General features: G+C 46.0%; 4 protein-coding genes and 1 non-coding gene across 5 annotated transcripts; 2 read left to right on the top strand and 3 right to left on the bottom strand.

Moving 5' to 3' along the window:
* Positions 1-598: 598 nt before the first annotated feature.
* On the top strand, positions 599-2,211 carry JR316_0002617 (uncharacterized protein; the record flags this gene model as incomplete). The annotated part of the gene is made up of 2 exons (XM_047888406.1): positions 599-886; positions 940-2,211. 2 exons carry the CDS (start codon positions 599-601, stop codon positions 2,209-2,211), a joined length of 1,560 nt encoding a protein of 519 aa, XP_047753329.1.
* Positions 2,212-2,791: 580 nt separating this feature from the next.
* Positions 2,792-6,151, top strand: JR316_0002616 (uncharacterized protein; the record flags this gene model as incomplete). Its single annotated transcript, XM_047888405.1, is given in 7 exon segments — positions 2,792-3,360; positions 3,407-4,149; positions 4,199-4,349; positions 4,365-4,451; positions 4,478-4,730; positions 4,783-5,079; positions 5,132-6,151. The coding sequence occupies 7 exon segments, from the start codon at positions 2,792-2,794 to the stop codon at positions 6,149-6,151; spliced, it is 3,120 nt and encodes a 1,039-aa protein (XP_047753328.1).
* A 227-nt stretch (positions 6,152-6,378) lies between these two features.
* JR316_0002615 (uncharacterized protein) lies at positions 6,379-7,616 on the bottom strand (the record flags this gene model as incomplete). The annotated part of the gene is made up of 4 exons (XM_047888404.1): positions 6,379-6,951; positions 7,000-7,159; positions 7,259-7,430; positions 7,484-7,616. 4 exons carry the CDS (start codon positions 7,614-7,616, stop codon positions 6,379-6,381), a joined length of 1,038 nt encoding a protein of 345 aa, XP_047753327.1.
* Positions 7,617-9,159: 1,543 nt separating this feature from the next.
* JR316_0002614 (uncharacterized protein) lies at positions 9,160-11,557 on the bottom strand (the record flags this gene model as incomplete). The annotated part of the gene is made up of 6 exons (XM_047888403.1): positions 9,160-9,939; positions 10,003-10,184; positions 10,237-10,558; positions 10,624-10,923; positions 10,980-11,063; positions 11,114-11,557. 6 exons carry the CDS (start codon positions 11,555-11,557, stop codon positions 9,160-9,162), a joined length of 2,112 nt encoding a protein of 703 aa, XP_047753326.1.
* A 657-nt stretch (positions 11,558-12,214) lies between these two features.
* On the bottom strand, positions 12,215-12,300 carry JR316_0002613. The gene has a single exon. It is a non-coding gene; the product is annotated as a tRNA-Glu (tRNA).
* Between the last annotated feature and the right edge of the window lie 4,933 nt (positions 12,301-17,233).

Here is a 17,233-nt window from a genome sequence, read left to right as displayed (position 1 = left end):
TTACAAGGTTTTAAATTCTTGTCAGATGGCTGTAAAGATACAGAAACACAAAATGCAAATTCACGTCTTCTCACCCAAAACTTGTGAAACCCAAAACGGCAGTTATCTCAGAGACCATGAGAGGTATTCAAATGCATAATTTTTTTTCAAAAAATATAATGATCCCAGTGAGCTCATTTTGACACATTTTCTAGTATATTGAGAATATCTCCTTAAATACAAGGATTCACATTCTACAAAAAATGTCATTCGGTAGCTATTAAAAATATCTTTCATATGATATATGCCGGAGGAATGAGGGGCCAGCCAGTGAAAAGATATTTCAAAAACACTCCAAAGTGTGGTTCTGAAAGGGTCGTTCTGCATCATATTGTACATTTATGATGGGATCACGTCCATTTTGTGCATCTCTGGATTAAGTTTTGTTCATAACATTTCACTCACTCATCCAAATATGCTGCAAGATAAGTCATATGAAAGCTATTTTTCTCCTCTTTAAAACGGCATAATTGAGGGAAATTTATCTACAGAAATGAACATGTTATACTACATTTAGATCTGCACTCACAGGCTGTCAGACTCTTTGTTTCCAACATCCATGGGCTTCAAGAAAGTACCTGATAGGGGATCGGATGAGGAGTTTCCCAATGTTCGGGAGGCCTCCTGGTCTAGTGGGGCCAAGAAACGAAAGAGAGGGCGGCCGAGGATCCACAAACTTCCTGCAGAATCATCATCAACAAACCTCCCTCAAACAACGACTTACTCTTTCCAAAACCATGAACACAACATTCTGGAAGAAGAAATACCTCATTATCCGGGAGATCTAACTGATCAGCAGGTACTTGATAACCTGAGACAGCTAGATGACGACAGAACGGGAGGAAAGGTATGTTTTAACATGTTTTCAGTAGAATGATCAGGATGACTTTACCTATCCAGTCTCAAAATGATTACCTGAGGGAATGGCTCCCGAAACGAGAGGTGTATCTTGGAACAATGATTGGAGGAGAAGCCCCGGATCCGGATCTGAATGGACAGTGTCAGCAATGTCAAGGAATGTCTGGAGTGTGGAGATGTTGCCAATGCTTTGGCTCTAGAATTTTGTGTTCTGAATGCCTGCGAAGAAACCATCAATTTACACCTTTCCACCGCGTTGAGAAGTGGACGGGTCTATATTTCCGTCCGGGAGCTCTGTGGGAAGTGGGTGTCAAGTTGTATTTGGGTCATAATGGGAAACGTTGTCCTTATCCCACGGATCCGAGCCACCTAGGATGGGACGGCGGAAACAATTCATCCGGGAGTCATGGGCACGGCGGAAACAATTCGCCCGTCTTTGAAGATGAACACGGATTGGACCTGGATCCGCTTCCTGCGAGCAATGACCAAGAATCCTTTACGGCTCAGCTTCTGGCGGACCCGGAGGTACCCCATTTGGTTGAGCTGGACGATGGAGACGATGAAGACGATGATCTATTCGAGGAAGTCGATACAACCTATCTGGACCAACCTCGTCCAAAGGCAGCAGACAACAATGGAATTCCTTTCAAGGCAATTGTGCACACCTCCAGAGTCCATTATCTGCCCGTGCGAACATGCACATGCCGGTCCGTCCGCCTTCCGTCTATCGATTTACAGTATCTGGAGATGGGATTATTTGCAGCCAGCTTTGAAAACGTTCAAACTGTGTTCACAGTTGAGGTCCTTGAGGACTTTCGGATGGACAACCTCGAGTGCAAAACGTCGGCTTATCAGTATTACCAAAAGTTGCGAAGACTGACTTCGCCAGCGTTTCCAAAAAAGGTGCTGAACCGCTATCGTGAATTGAGAAGGCTTAGTAGAGAATACAGGGACCTTGTCCTGAGACGACAATACGGAGAAGGGCATACAAGAGAAGTGGTGGTCCCTTACTATCGTCATTGCCATGATTCATCACCAGAGAGGATGGGTATTAATGTATCTAATCCAATTGACGGCGGATCTGATAGTCCGTCTCAAGAAGTCGGAATGTCAACGGACCCGTCTCTGGGACACGGCGGATTAGATGGTCCGCCTGTACCACAAATGACGCGGACCGAGGATCATCCCGAAGTTGAAGATAGGAGAGGGAAGTTGGCCTTATTCTGCCCCGCCTGTCCACAGCCTGGAATAAACCTACCTGATACCTGGATTGATGATGCTGATAGGCAAGTTTTAGTTATTCTTCAAGGGTGACTGCAATTAACAGCAAGTAGCAATCTGTACATATGTAGTTATGTTGCAGATGGTAATTTCAAAGCAGATCACCTCAATCAGAAAAACGAGGGAGACAATGTTTGGTTGAGCGTTGGAGAAGGATACATGACTGCTCCGGGCCCTTACAAGGAGCACATTAAGGAAGCAATTTCTCTTGCTCCACGTTATAAACGGGTGCGTTATCTACCATGATTTATCTTTCACGGCGGATGCTTACGCTCCGTGTCAAAATCTTCTACGGCGGATGCTTACTTTCCGTGTCAAAAAATATCAGGAACAAACATGTCATAACTACCACGCCCAGAAAGCTGAAAACAGAGTCAGCCCGGGTAAGAGAGTACGTGGAATTGGGGCACACGCTTGCGCTAGGCACGGATGCTTCTGTCCATCCAGCGTTGTTGATTTTGACAAAGGTGAAAAGCAGATGCACATGGATTGGTCTTTGACTCAGGCCAGGGAAACTACCAACACACAGGGAATCACAAAACATTTGGAAATCTACGATATAAACTGTCAATATTGCGTTAACTTGGCAAGGCGTCTCTCAGAGTCCACAAAAATGCATTGGCCACCTTCTGTTAAAATGATTTTTGCAATTGGTTTATTTCACGTCCACGGGCACAAGACGGAATGTCTTTACAATTATGCATCCACCTATGTCCCGGGTGTGGGAATCATTGACGGAGAAATCCTGGAGCCGTTGTGGTCCGTGTTAAATGACACATCCCGGAGTACACGTTCCGCTACCACTGCCCATCGAGCAGAGGTTTTGGACGACCACATGGGGGATTCCAACTGGAAGAAGACCATTAATATGGCTGCAACAATTGCTGCAAAGTTCAAACGGGCACGGGAACAGTCTGGAATCACAGACCAATTTTATAGGGGTATCACGGATCAACAAGATTCCGGGCTCATCAACACTTGGGAAGATGAAATTTCAAAAGCAGAAGCGGACCGAGAACAAGGTGTGGCCGACGCTGTTGGCAAGGTAATGGCAAGCAAAGTGAAAACGGCTGCTGGACGCCAAGAAATTGAATTGCATCTTTCAAATATGGAACTTACATCTAATGGTGCTACTGGAAAGGCAGCATGGATATCATCCGGCTTAAAACTGGAGCAAGCGCAGTACGATTATTTCAATTGCATCCTACAGAATTTAACATGTTTTTAGATTGGAGCTCAGGGACCATGTCAGAAAGCTCGGAAAGCATCCTTCCACCGCGCAGAAACTTGACTTGGTCAATAAACGTCGCTCCATGCGGACCCGCGTTGAAGCCTTCTGTCGATCCGCTATGACCTTCATGGGCGAAGATGTCTTGGAGGATATTCAAGGGGACATCGCTCCCATACTTGACTATGAAGTCAGTGACAACGACGATCCTGATCTTGGAAATGTCAACATTACCCGCGCGGATCCGGAACGACAGCCGCTTCCGTTTCCCTCCACCGTCAAACAAGATTTCTTTGACGGCCTTGACGCGGGAACAAACCTCATTTTAAAAGGGCTTCGCAAACTTGAACTTCAAATAAGACATGGCCACGCAGAGGACTGTCTGGAAGCGGTCCGGTCAGCCTTGATCCAGCTTTCTTGGCAGTATAAATATCAGGTTCGGACCGCCGACTCCGTCTATATGGGGACTCGTGCTTGGGATGGCGTCAAGCTTTTGAATGCTTCCTGGAAATTGCACCGGCGACTCTACAACACAAACCGTCAGAAGATGATCTATTTATCTGCTGGCGTGCGAGACGAGGATAATATTCGGAAACAATATCCCATTCTGCAAGTCCATGATTGCAAGCATAGTAATGCCGTGTCGGATCCGAACATTTGCGGAGGAAGCTCGGACCGTCTAAGTTGGATTTGGAGATCCCGTCAGGGCCTGGACAATGATAATCAATTATACGTTAATGAGTGTGAGTACTGCCATTTGTATTTCTAATTTTTTTCTCAAAGGTTTCTTAGTCTTCAGGCTAAACTGGCTCCGCGCGCGAGCTCAGAGAAATAGATGGCAAGAGGAGCTGGCTTTGACAAAAAAGGAAATGGAATGGACTGTCAGATTTTATGTGTATATGGCAAAGACATGGCGTGCACGGCATGATTTTGTTCCTGACAGGTTAGTTGGTCACAGGGCAAATGCTCAAAAGCAGATTGCCATGTGGAATGATCTGGGGCGGGCCGCGGATAAGGTCTTCCGTCAAATTAACCCGGAGTATCCGTCCGTGTGGAGATTTATAATTACAGATTAACCAGTTCTTTGAACATTCTTGTTGTATCTCATCTTGTTGAATTCATGCACTTACCGCGGCTTTTTAAACCTCCTGTCGAGGACAAACATCATCTCCTTACCTATGATGAGCGACGTGCTCTGGCCAAAGTTCATGTCCATATTTGTGGTGCACGGATCCGTGCCGGATACCGTTTGTTCATTGCAAACGGAGACTCTGTTTCCTCCGTGCGTCGCCAAAAATGGATGTATTTGCTTGACCTAGAGGTGGTAAGACAGTAATTTTGAACTATTATATCTTGCATTGAGAACTGCTCGATAGGCTATACTGCTGAGAGTACTCGGATACTGCTATGTCAATGGATTCCAAGTCGATATTCCATTTTTTATATCAGAAATTCTCAATCAGAGCGTACATGCCGTTTTGAACCGAACTCTCCACCATCGAGCTGTTCTATTTGAATCTCTAAATCAAAGCTGGTCAGCATGGGAAGATGATGAAATTTTAAATCAGACCAAGAGCTGGGGATATTGGTGGAGGGACGGATTTGCTGAAGGCGATGAGTGGCAAGTTGCCTTTGTTACCGTTGAATCGCAAGCAAGAGAATTTTGGAACAAGGTATGTTTTTTTATTGCTGTGGATTATATCTGATTTGCGTCCTTCCCACCAGGTGGTTCTGCCTGAATACCAACAAGAGGTACTCCGGCTAAATAATCAGAGGAAAGAAGCTAAGGAGGGCGCAAGTTCATCCACCTCTGGGCCTCCAAGAAATCAAGAAAACAATCCCAAGGGCAAGGGAAAGGCGGCTGAACGGACATCCGTCCCCACCTCGGGGAAGCACGGATCCGCGTTGACGGGAAAGCACGGCTCCGCGTTTTCACCGCCCACGGGGAAACCCAATCCGCCGACCCGTGTTGCAAACACGCGGGATGAAACATCCCCAATTGCAATTTCTGACCACAGACCGCCCTACTGTCCCCGCTGCGGTCAGCCTATCCTAACGGGCGTAATGAGGGAGTTGGCTCACCTGCGCCGGAATGTGGCGGACAAAATGAAGAATGCCCATAAAGCAGTGACTACTTCTTCGGCTGCCTTGGGCAGATATTCTGTATTGGAGAAGATGTGGATTGACTCTAAGGAGCTCCCGTTCTCTAACGGCAAGGGGCTTTCAGCCAAATACAAATTTCAGCATCCCGTTCACCCTTCTCCTGACAGTTGGGGCGCTATAACGGCTCAAGCCCGGTCCTTCGAGGTCTCAAAGCTCAAAGTCGCTTCATTTTACATCAACGACATTTTTTATTCTTTTATTGCCGTCAAGGAACTACCTTTTCATCCACTCTGGTATCATTCGCCGTCCTCCAACACTGCAAATATTCATCTCCCAACAGATACTCTGCCTACGCCCGGTTCCGTCAGCCCTCCGTCAAATGCACACACCAGCAATGCCTTCCTTTTTAACGCAAGGTCAAGACCTGTTTTCCCGGGAGAAGAGGATGATATTGATAGTACGTCCGATACCACTGAATCCTCTACACCAGCTACGTTTTTAGAGCATCTCGCACAGGACTTTGAAGAGGAGGCGGATGAGGAGTCTTCCGCCGGTGATACGACGGAGGAGTCAGATGCTTCCGGTAACTCGGAAGAGCTTAGCGAGGACGTGTCGGAAACACCCTGGGATGAGGAATCTTAGTTGCCCACCTCTCGCACAGGACATCGAAGAGGAGGCGGATGATGCCTTTTCCGCCGGTAATACGACGGCGGAGTCCGATGATTCCGGTAACCTTGGAAGAGCTCAGCGCGGACGCGTCGGAAACACCCTGGGACAGAGAATTCTGGTTGTGCTGTAGCTTTCGTACTGTTTTGGTTTGGAAATATAAAAAAATCTTCCCCAAACCCAACTTCCAAGTCAAAAACTGATCATATTTCAAAATCAAAAGCGTTGGTGGCCGGTAAATTTGCAAAAAGATCGTACGTAGTAGACCATCCCGCCTCTTGGACTCCCAGCTCTTCAAATACAGTCCTACGCATGTAATAGACTATGACTGCCCTGTCTCCATCGCACACCGCGCCGTGTTGAAGCAACCTGCCGGTAATTGCAACAAGGGTCATGGGATCATACTTGTACCGAAGTCCAAGGCCCGGAAGCTCAAGCCGTCCGTGTTTACCCTTCCCAAGTGGCATCAAAAAATCGTACCATGAGTAGCACGACCCATTATCCCGATGGTATGGTGTATCTCGGTTGCTGATCACGGTCATGACTCCAAAGGGCGAACTCCAAATTGTGAGAATTTGCTTCAATATTTCAGCCTTATGGACAAGCTCCGGTTCCGCAGCAAGCCGTTGAAGAAATTTCATTCCCGCCCGGTACTGCTCGGGATGTATAATGCTCAAGATGGCTCCCAGCAAAGCCGAAGATGTCGTCGTGTCTCGTATAAACTCCTGTCCAATTGGATTACACAAGTCCAAGGAGACCTCAAGCGGGTTGGACGTCTGAGGAAAATATGAGGCAGTATAATAATTAGCATACAAGTTTCTCACCTCATGGCCTTGCTGAAACCATGCCGGGGAGAAGTTAATATTTCCAGGTTGAACCCAACCTGGCTCATGTTGAAAGTAACTGTCATTGACCCTCCAGCTTGTGGCCAAAGGTACCGCCTTGTGAATCATTGTTTCAATATCCCGTAATGAATTCCACACACTCTCCTGTTACTCTTTAGAAAGCATAATATATGAATTAATTGGTCTGTTTCTAAAACTCACCACCCTTGTCTCTGACAAAATACCTGGCAGGTACTACACCAATATGTTGCCTGCACTATCGACCACAGTTCCGGGCAGGGTTTGGTACTGTAACGCGGAATGCACTGGAGAAAACTTGTCTTTCAGGCGAGCCTCAACGGTAAAATTCTGACCCGTGCAACGTGCACTGAGATGAGTCAAATATTCTTCTGCATCCCACGTCGTATATTCTGCCATTCACACATTATTTAATCTCAATTTTCAAAGCTTATTGATTGCATACCTTGATTTTCAAATGCCTGCAAAATCACCTCCACAGCTAGATTGCACTCAAACATGGTCTCAGCACTGAAGTTTTCCCGGATTTGATTAGGCAGTTCTGCATGCCAAAGACGACTAGCTATTTGTGCCTTCATGTAGTTTGAGAGGGATTGGGTTAGCTCAAAGGCATAATCCATGCTATCAGGGTATGTGGAAAGGAATGTGCTGCCAGTATAATCTATACACCTTATTACATATATTAACGGTCATCCGATGTATGATTCTTCAAGGCGGATATTTGTCGGAATACAGAAGCGGGTGGATGAATGGACCCGTCTCAGCACAACACGGGTCAAAACGGATCCGTCTGCTTGCAATACACGGGATGTAGATGGACCCGTCCGGTTCATTTGCGGCCCGTGTTTTTCCCGTGCAGCCCGACACGCGGATCCCGCATGCCACCCGGCGGCTCCATTTAGTGCTAAATGGCACGTCATGTACGCTATGATTTGCCAGGATAAATCACACGTACATCACGCTAATCTCCTAATTAGGTAGCGGGAGTAAATCCACCGTGTCTCACGTAATATCCTTATTATTAAATCTTAGGTAATGTACGTTATAAATAAACTGTCTTATGTGAACGTTGCGCCTCATTGCGCGACTGTATTGCCCGTATGACGAATACGGCCATTCTGGATCATTACAGAGTGTCAGTTATTTTCTAGCTGTTAGGTCAAGACATCTCCTACCGCTCCACGCAGCTGAAAGACGCTGCTATCAGCAGTATTGTCCGAGACCTCCTGTTAAGCATTCGGTATAACATAAGAGGGAGCAAAAAGGCATAAAGTGCAATGAAAACAAGCGAAGGCACAAAGTCCGATGGGTATACTATGCCTCCCACTGGTACAGGAAAATTGGCCATCAAAATCACAAAAAATGCCAACAAAAAACAAGGGACACCGATCAGGTGTGGTCGAGGAATATTGAACTAGAAATCAAAGTGTGCACCTTTATATCCAAAACGTCTCTTCATAAATCATAATGACAAAACGGAGAACGGCTTCTTCAAGATATTGCGCAGCCTGTTCTTCGCACTGGCATGCCCAAACAACGTTACTTTTGAAAAAGAAGATTCAATTGGTGTGCAAGTGTCAACAAGCGAACAACCACAAGGCCAACTTTAGATACAAATCCAAGTACGTAGGAGGCGATGTGATACAATTTATAGGGACGAACTGCAAGGAGTCTAACCATTTAGACTGAGGATTTCATTTAACTGAGGGTTGCTGCGTTGCAGGTCACCGCACCAGTGAAGACAATTTTGATCATTAGAGCGATTAAACCACTTGAACAAACCAGTAACCTACCCGCATGAAACCGTAAAACGTAAGCATTCTGACCCAAACAAAGCCGTTGTCCGTTGGTAGACAAATTGATGCACTCAAAGTATACTAGCTGTTCACGTATTCATGTATGTGCTAGGGGAACAAGGCGTCAAATACAATTGGTAGTATCAGTGTATCAATGATAAATGCCACTGTGATCTGTATAAATTAAGAAAAATCAATCTCTTTTGCAACTTTAAGATTGTCTACGTTTGAAGACATAACGAAGCCATGCGCCATGTAGTATGCAAAAGAAGTGTGAGAGCAAAAGGAGCCCATCCATTTGGCTAAGAGGGTGGCAGAAGGAGGATTATTTGGCAGACCCATCGCCGCCACTGCTGGATCCTTGCGAGTTGTAATATTTTGCCTTATATCTCTTGCTGGTGGCGTCACGTACAGCATTATTGTCGATATCATCCGGAAGAGGTCGTTTACGATCCAACAGCTCGATATACTGATCTTGCATGTCCAATCTAGTAGATGACCATTTGTCTTTATGTTCAAGTATATCAATGAAAAATGATCTGAAAGAAACCGTAACTGGGGTATAGGAAGATACATTGGCAAGTTCTTCTCTCATTTCACAAAGTACGTATTGCTTGTACATGGCCTTGCGCATATGATCCATTGGTCCTGCAAAATAACTTGCCAGCGGGCCCAGATGCTCTTCGAGATCCGGTTGGATTGATTCCATGAATACCTTTTGTCTTCGTGGAGAGGCCTCAACGCTGTTCTGAAATATTTGTCGAGCATAGGATTTTGTATCTTCAGGTGCATCATTGACACGAGAAGTAATGGTCCAGAGAATGAGCCACCATATAGATTCCCAGTCATGTTGGAAATTATGCACAATACCATTCCAAGTGACGGTGGTCGCATTTTTAGGGCCAGAAAGTGTATCCTCTTTGAACCGAGCATAGTCATCGTAGTCATCACTATCGGACGATCCAAGATCCAGAGGGGAAACTTGCTCAAGGTGGGACTTCCTGGCGTTCGATTTTTTAATGGCCTTGGTTACAACGTTTTCTTGATTACGGTCGAACAGACTACGTTGCATCATGATTTCAATAGGCATGAAGTACGGGGTGCCCTGCTTACAACCAATTATTAATCGACATGTATACTCAATTTCAAATATTGAGATATAACGTACTACCCTGAAGTCAGAAGAGCTGGACAACTGTTTGAGAGGCGGGTACTTCTTTGCATATTCAAGATCGCCTAGTACCATGCTCCAAGGCTGTTTGGGATTATCGAGATTCTTTCGATATGCCAATACATTGCCTGAACTAATATCCCGGTGAACCCAACCGGCACAGAGCATCATTTCGAGTGCTAAGGCAACAATGAGCATAAAGATTGCGAATTAAAAGTGAGGGCAACATACGAATCAAGGCTTGGAACAAAACATCAATCACTTCTCCTAAAGTCTGGAGGTGTCCGACTGTGGTACACAGCTCGTTGAACACCAGTCGACACTGCTTTTTGGGAGTATAATCGATTTGGGAGAACTTATCGTAAACCGAGCTTCTGCGGAATGCATTGTCCATTACATGGGTCCGAAGAGAGGCATTTGCATGACTTGCTGAGGTCTCAATACTGTTGTCTTCCAGTCTTATAGGATAAAAGCCCTCCGCAAAAGGTTTGGTTAGAGCCCCCTCGTATTCATTCTCGATGGAAAGAAAATACTTAGTGCTCGAGGGGTCCTCCTAGTAGACCAAAATTTTTTGATATTGCTGAAAATTGCATCTTGGAGTGCCTTTTCTGTTTGAACGGTTTCATCTATCCAAACATCTTTGAGCACGTATATTTTGGTTCCATATTTGCCCGTAATGGGATTGAGTTTGACGACCTTGAAGAGGCGGGTCATTTGACCTGTGAAGCTGTTGACTCCAGCTTTCGAAATTGTGCCAACAATTTTGTAAGTCTCGAGAACATTCCGATCTTTGACGTTGGGGATACCGCGGAAAACATACTGCTCTTTCGAAATGTGCACGACTTTTGGGTCATACCCCAGCTCCTCTCTACTTGCAAATAGGAACAAGATAAAAACCTTGAGCAGCAGCTGTGGTTCCTATGAAAATTATGTCCTTGAATGCGAGGATCAGGTACACATTTGCCAACACTTACTTTGACTACACTGAACGGTTCAGACACAGCGGAGTGAGATCGTGAGTGGTACCACAAAGTAACCAAATCTGCCTCAATGATGATCTGTAAAATGTAAGAATCACAGCAGGTGCAGTAGAAAGACACGGGCGAACCGCATATGTGAACATTCGACGGATGTCATCGTTCATAATCTGAATGTTGGCCAAGATTGCCTGTCGGTGGTTGGGCTCTATAACGACTGCAATGTTATGTGTGGACGGCGTCGCAGACTCCTCCCCCTGCATTAAGCAGGCGTCGAGGCTGTTAGTGGACCCATCGATTTCTGACTTCATTGTGTTCGAAGAGACTTGTCGATAATGATATTCATTGTGTTCACGTCCTGGAATGAGATTATCAATCGAAGAAACATACTGAGCAATTTTTTGCAAAAATAAACAAGCAACTTGCTGGGACCCATTTGATGTAGTCGTAAATGCCCCACTGGATGGAAGTGCGAAATTCTTTTTAATGAGATCAATGGCCTCCTGACTTGGAACAAAAGGTAGATATGACTTGATAAAGGAGTCAATTGGCACTTTAACGGTCTCCCTGTCCATCTTGATTGAAATAATGGGTCTCAGATCGGTGCCATTAGAATTTCTTTCATAGCTATAAGATATCGCTTCAGCAATTCTCCTTTTAAAGCCTTTCTCTACGATTACACACCAGTTCGTCTGCTCTCCGATGTGGTTGCCAGTGGTTGAGTTCATGCTTAAGAGGAAACAAAATCAACCCGGGTCCAGGTCAAGCAAATCACCAGAGGAGAGTGAAACTCAACATACCACGGTGGGATGGAATTCATCACGGGGAGAGAATATCAGAGTTGAAACTATGTAGTTGTGCTGCGTGCATGTATCAAGACTGAATTGAATTTTGGATACGTTGAGATGACGGCGTGCCTCCTGACACAATAAGTTGAATTTTGACACGTGGTGGTGTCAACAACATTTCTCACGACCTGATCACTGGTGAAAAGGACGTTACATACACATATTGTTGAAAATATACCGCAGACTCTCCAATGTTATTACTTATTCTGCGTAACTCTGAGTGGTCTAGCTAGTAGCAGAAAAAGATGAGGAAATCTCAAAGGTAGTATATCCTGCACGGTACCACATATATAACTTCAATGCCCCACCACCCACTTGACCTCACTTGATCCACTCAAAGAATATTTAAAAACATGGTTTGAACCGGATACCTTACTAGCAAAATTCGGATACGGGGAATCGAACCCCGAGCTGCCGCGATCTGGATAAATCATGAGAGGCGGCAATGTTAGCCGTTACACCATACCCGATGTTGAATTTGTGATGAAGGGCGCACACCCTTCCAGCCCCATTGCCAATGCTAGCGATTGTAAGCCTGGAGACTTACCACACACGCAAACACGCACCGCAGGCGGACGCGCACAACAAAACGGCGCACAAACGCGAGCCCAGATTGGGTCTCGCTAATCAACTTACAAAGATATTGAGACCGAAAGACAAAAGGGAAACAAATGACCTTCGTTGCTTGACTAGAACGCTACGCAACGAAGGTAAATATATTATAGTAATTTACTACACATCATGTATTGACTAGAACGCTACGCAACGAAGAGAGCGTTGTCCCTTCTGTTTCAGCGAGTGAGGCTGCCGATCCCGACAGCCTTCCACTTTTTTTTTTGAAGCCGACTACGTACCACCGCCGCACACTGTTACCGTTACCGTAAATTGCCCACACTGTATACCGAATCGTCGCGGACCACTCGAGCGTCGACCCAACGACGAGAAGAGCTTGGATTACCCTCAGAGCTTGTTCCAGGCCTTACTGTTTTCCGCAAACCACGAACTGAACCCCAAGGTCCACCGCCGTCACCGTCTGCCTCATCAGTGAATCTCAGCTTCTCAGATTCAGCGACCTCTAACTCAGAGGACGAAGACCATACCGACACACACACTCCCACCGCGATCAGCAATCCGATCAGAGATCGACGCAATCGCCGCAACCCTAGGTATCCCACCGTTGTCAGAGTCAAGATGCCAAACGATGACGATAAACCGCTCGCTACGGTTGTCCAAAATAAGATGAAGGACGTACCGATTCTCACACCAGGGAAGATTGATCCTCTGGTAATGCAGCAGTGGGCGGTTGCTTGCCGCAAATACATGAAGCATGCAGCGAAGTCGCCAAAAGAAGTTGTGAAGTTTGTGGCCGATGGAATGCAAGAACCAAGACTGGTGGCTTGGTATCAAGCAGATTCCACACGGATTGATGAACTGCCGCTGGAGAAATATCTGGAGGAGCTTCAAGTGCTCGTGTTGGAGAAGAAGTGGGCTCACAAAGTCCGTGAACAGATCCTAACGTCCTATCAGGGCGACCGTATTTTCATCGACTGGAAGATCGAAATGGAGAATTTGAATGCGATCTTGAAGACGATGGCACCAGAGGGGTACGCCTTCCCCAATGAAGCATTGAAGATACAGCTCGAGTCACACTTGAACCAGGAGCTTCGTGAGTCGCTCGGATTCGAGCCAGTCAAGGCCACCGAATTAGCCGCCTGGTCACTGGAAGTAAAGGACCGTGACGACCGCCTTCGTGAGGAACGTGCACGCACCCAACGTCAAATCGATGCGAGCTACGCAACACGAGTGGCTGCACGCAGGCTTGACAAGAAATCCTTGTTATTGCGTCTCTCGGATAGTCCAAATCCCAACCCTCGACCATCAAACAGCGAGTTCGATAATGGGGTGCGAAGGCCACTGTTACCTAAAATCACAGCAGAAGAACGTACATTACTCGACAATCACAATGGCTGTACCAAATGCCGTCGATTTTACGTCAACCACCGCGCAAGGAACTGCCCAAATGGATGGCCAACAGCAAACGGATACAAGACCCTTACAGAAGAGATGGCATTAAAGGCACAACGTGAGAAGGATGCCAAAGAGCAGGGCACTAGGAAGTCCTTGCCCGTGGGGCAAATCAATGCTTCCTCCTCATATACCGTGCATGACGAGGAGACAGATTCTGATTCGTACGTCCCTACCATGTCTATGACCGTTCCGCACCTCTTTCCAGTTATGGAGATTGAGGGGCCAGCGGTTGTGGATTTTCCTCTTCGCATTCGACCAATGCTTGATACGGGATCTCCTTCCACAGTGATTGACGAGACACTCGTCACCCAGCTCGGCCTCCCCCGATATCCACTACCACCCGCCGAGGACAATTTGTCATCGATTGACAATACACCGCTAGAATGCAGGGAGTATGTTAAGATTCGGGTTGCATCAGGAAACGGGAGCTGGATATCACGGACACATAAAGCAAAGATTCATCAAAACCTATCTATACCGCTGCTACTTGGATTGTCATTTCTTTCCCCAGAAAATATAGTCATTGATACTCGGAAACGAACGGCTATTGATAAGCGTTCTGGATATGATTTAATGAATCCACCAACAAGAGATACTCTTGCTGCAAAGAGCACTGCTATCTGTGAGGGATTAAAGACGGACGCAGGGATAGATCAGGACAAACAGAGAAGATCGGCCATGGCAAAGGAACAACATCTGCGATCACAGGTCGAACCAGAGCGTGCAAAACAGTTGGTAGCAGCGATTAATGAGCAAATCAGCAACATTCAATTTCAGCAGAAGCTATTGCGCATGGACAAAGAAATGAAAGAGAAATATCGAGATCGCTTTCCTGACCGCCTACCAGACAACGTAGATATTCCTGATCACATATATCACCGGATACGATTGGTGGACAAAGACAAGATACATGCGGGTCGAGGATACGCTGCTCCAAAGAAATATCACGATGCATGGAAGAAGCTTCTTGACGAGCATCTGGCCGCGGGACGTATCCGACCATCCTCATCTGAATATGCATCGCCAGCATTCTGCATTCCAAAGTATAAAAACGGAGTACCTGACCTGTCAGTACCACCACGATGGGTAAACGATTATCGGGAGATCAATAAGAACACTATATCTGACAAATTTCCACTTCCACGAGTAGATGACATTCTTGCAGACTGTGGAAAAGGCAAATTCTTTGCAAAATTAGACATGACCAACAGTTTCTTCCAAACACGAGTACACCCAGACGACATTCACTTGACAGCTGTGCGTACACCATGGGGCCTATACGAATGGGTTGTGATGCCAATGGGCGGGAAGAATGCGCCAGCTACACATCAACGGCGAATGACAGATGCATTACGGGAACTCATTGCACAAGTATGTCACGTCTATCTAGACGATATTGTGATCTGGGCAGACACCTTGGAACAACTATCAGAACGAGTAGAAAAGGTCTTGAAAGCGCTTCGGAAAGCGGGACTTTATTGTAATGCGAAGAAATCAGTCCTTTTTGCAACTGAAATTATCTTTCTGGGACATGTTATTTCCGCAAACGGCATTCACGCAGACCCTGCAAAGACAGACCGAATCAAGAAATGGCCACGACCAACAAACGCAACAAATGTACGTGGATTTCTAGGACTCACAAGATATCTGGCTGTCTTTCTCCCTGCGCTCGCGGAACATACTAGCATCTTATCACCACTGACAAGCAAAGAATGCGATCGCGACTTCCCCAAATGGACCGCCGATCATGATCGAGCCTTTAACGCAATCAAGGAACTGGTTACAGGGGCGGAATGCCTCACTGTCATTGATTACGATGACCCTGAAGGGAAGATCTACGTGACAACAGATGCAAGCGATAGGCGAACAGGTGCAGTCTTGAGTTTTGGAAAAGATTGGGAATCAGCAAGACCAGTTGCATACGATTCATATCAGCTGAAAGACGCAGAAAAGAACTATCCAACACACGAAAAAGAACTCCTGGCAATTGTGAAAGCATTGAAAAAGTGGCGCAGCAGTCTTTTAGGGGTCAAATTTGAAGTCTACACTGACCACCGAACATTGGAATATTTTCAGGCGCAGAAAGAGATGTCACGTCGGCAGATGAGATGGTCGATGTACATGGCAGATTTCGATTTCGAGATATGTTACATCCGAGGGGAGGAAAATGTAGCAGCAGATGCCCTATCAAGGATGCCGGACGAAGAGCCAAATTCAAGATTTGCAGCCTGTGCATTGGCCTATACACGGAACCCTAATCGCGCCCCAAGAGGATTTGTGGGATCAGTGTTATCTATTGAAATTGACCAGGAGTTTGTACAGGCAATAAAGGATGGGTATGATGCCGATCCGTTTGTTAAGCAATTTCGAGATGGAATGCAAAAGCACAGTCTAACAGGAGCACGAGAAGAAGAAGGGCTGATTTATCTTGGACAAAGACTAGTAATCCCAAACGATAGGAAGATCCGAGAACGACTGTATTATCTGGCTCACGATGTTTTGGGTCATTTTGGATTTGACAAATCGTATGAAGCATTACACGGGTCGTACTACTGGCCTAACATGCGAAGAGATCTCGAAAAGGCATATATTCCTTCGTGCACGGAATGTCAGCGAAACAAAGACCGAACAACCAAACCTACAGGACCACTTCACCCACTTCCTGTCCCAGACAAACGACTCACGTCAGTTGCATTGGACTTTATTGGACCATTGCCCGAGGAGAAGGAACGCGACACAATACTCACGATGACTTGCCGTTTAGGTACTGATATACAACTGATTGCAACTCACTCCTCATGGACCACAGAACAAATTGCGCACAAAGTTGTTGACCACTGGATTTGCGAAAATGGATTGATGGAAGAATTAATCTGTGATCGCGACACAATCTTTACATCAGATCTATGGACTGCAATATGCAAGATTTTGAATGTAAAGATCAAGATGTCGACCGCCTATCATCCAGAAACCGATGGAGCGAGCGAGAGAACAAATAAAACCGTCAATCAAGCAATACGATACTATGTGGATAGAAACCAAAAAGGCTGGTTAGACAAGCTCCCTCGCATTCGGTTCGCAATGATGAACACAGTAAATGCATCGACAGGATACTCGGGTTTCCAACTGAAGACAGGTCGATCTCCACGGATTATTCCTACAATGGCAAAGGCAAACAAGGATGCACCAATGGTGGAAACATCAGCAAGAGAGATCATTCGGAAAATTGAGATCGATGTGAAGGAAGCGCAGGATGCCTTACATACAGCCAAGATCCGACAAGCAGCTCAGGCAAATGAGCAGCGAGGTAACGAGATCGTGTACCAACCAGGCGATATGGTAATGCTCTCTACAAAGAACCGGCGACGCAACTAC

The sequence above is a fragment of the Psilocybe cubensis genome, chromosome 2, assembly GCF_017499595.1.
Source record: "Psilocybe cubensis strain MGC-MH-2018 chromosome 2, whole genome shotgun sequence".
In the NCBI taxonomy this organism is placed as follows: domain Eukaryota; kingdom Fungi; phylum Basidiomycota; class Agaricomycetes; order Agaricales; family Agrocybaceae; genus Psilocybe; species Psilocybe cubensis.
This window is presented reverse-complemented; position numbering and strand designations above follow the sequence as displayed.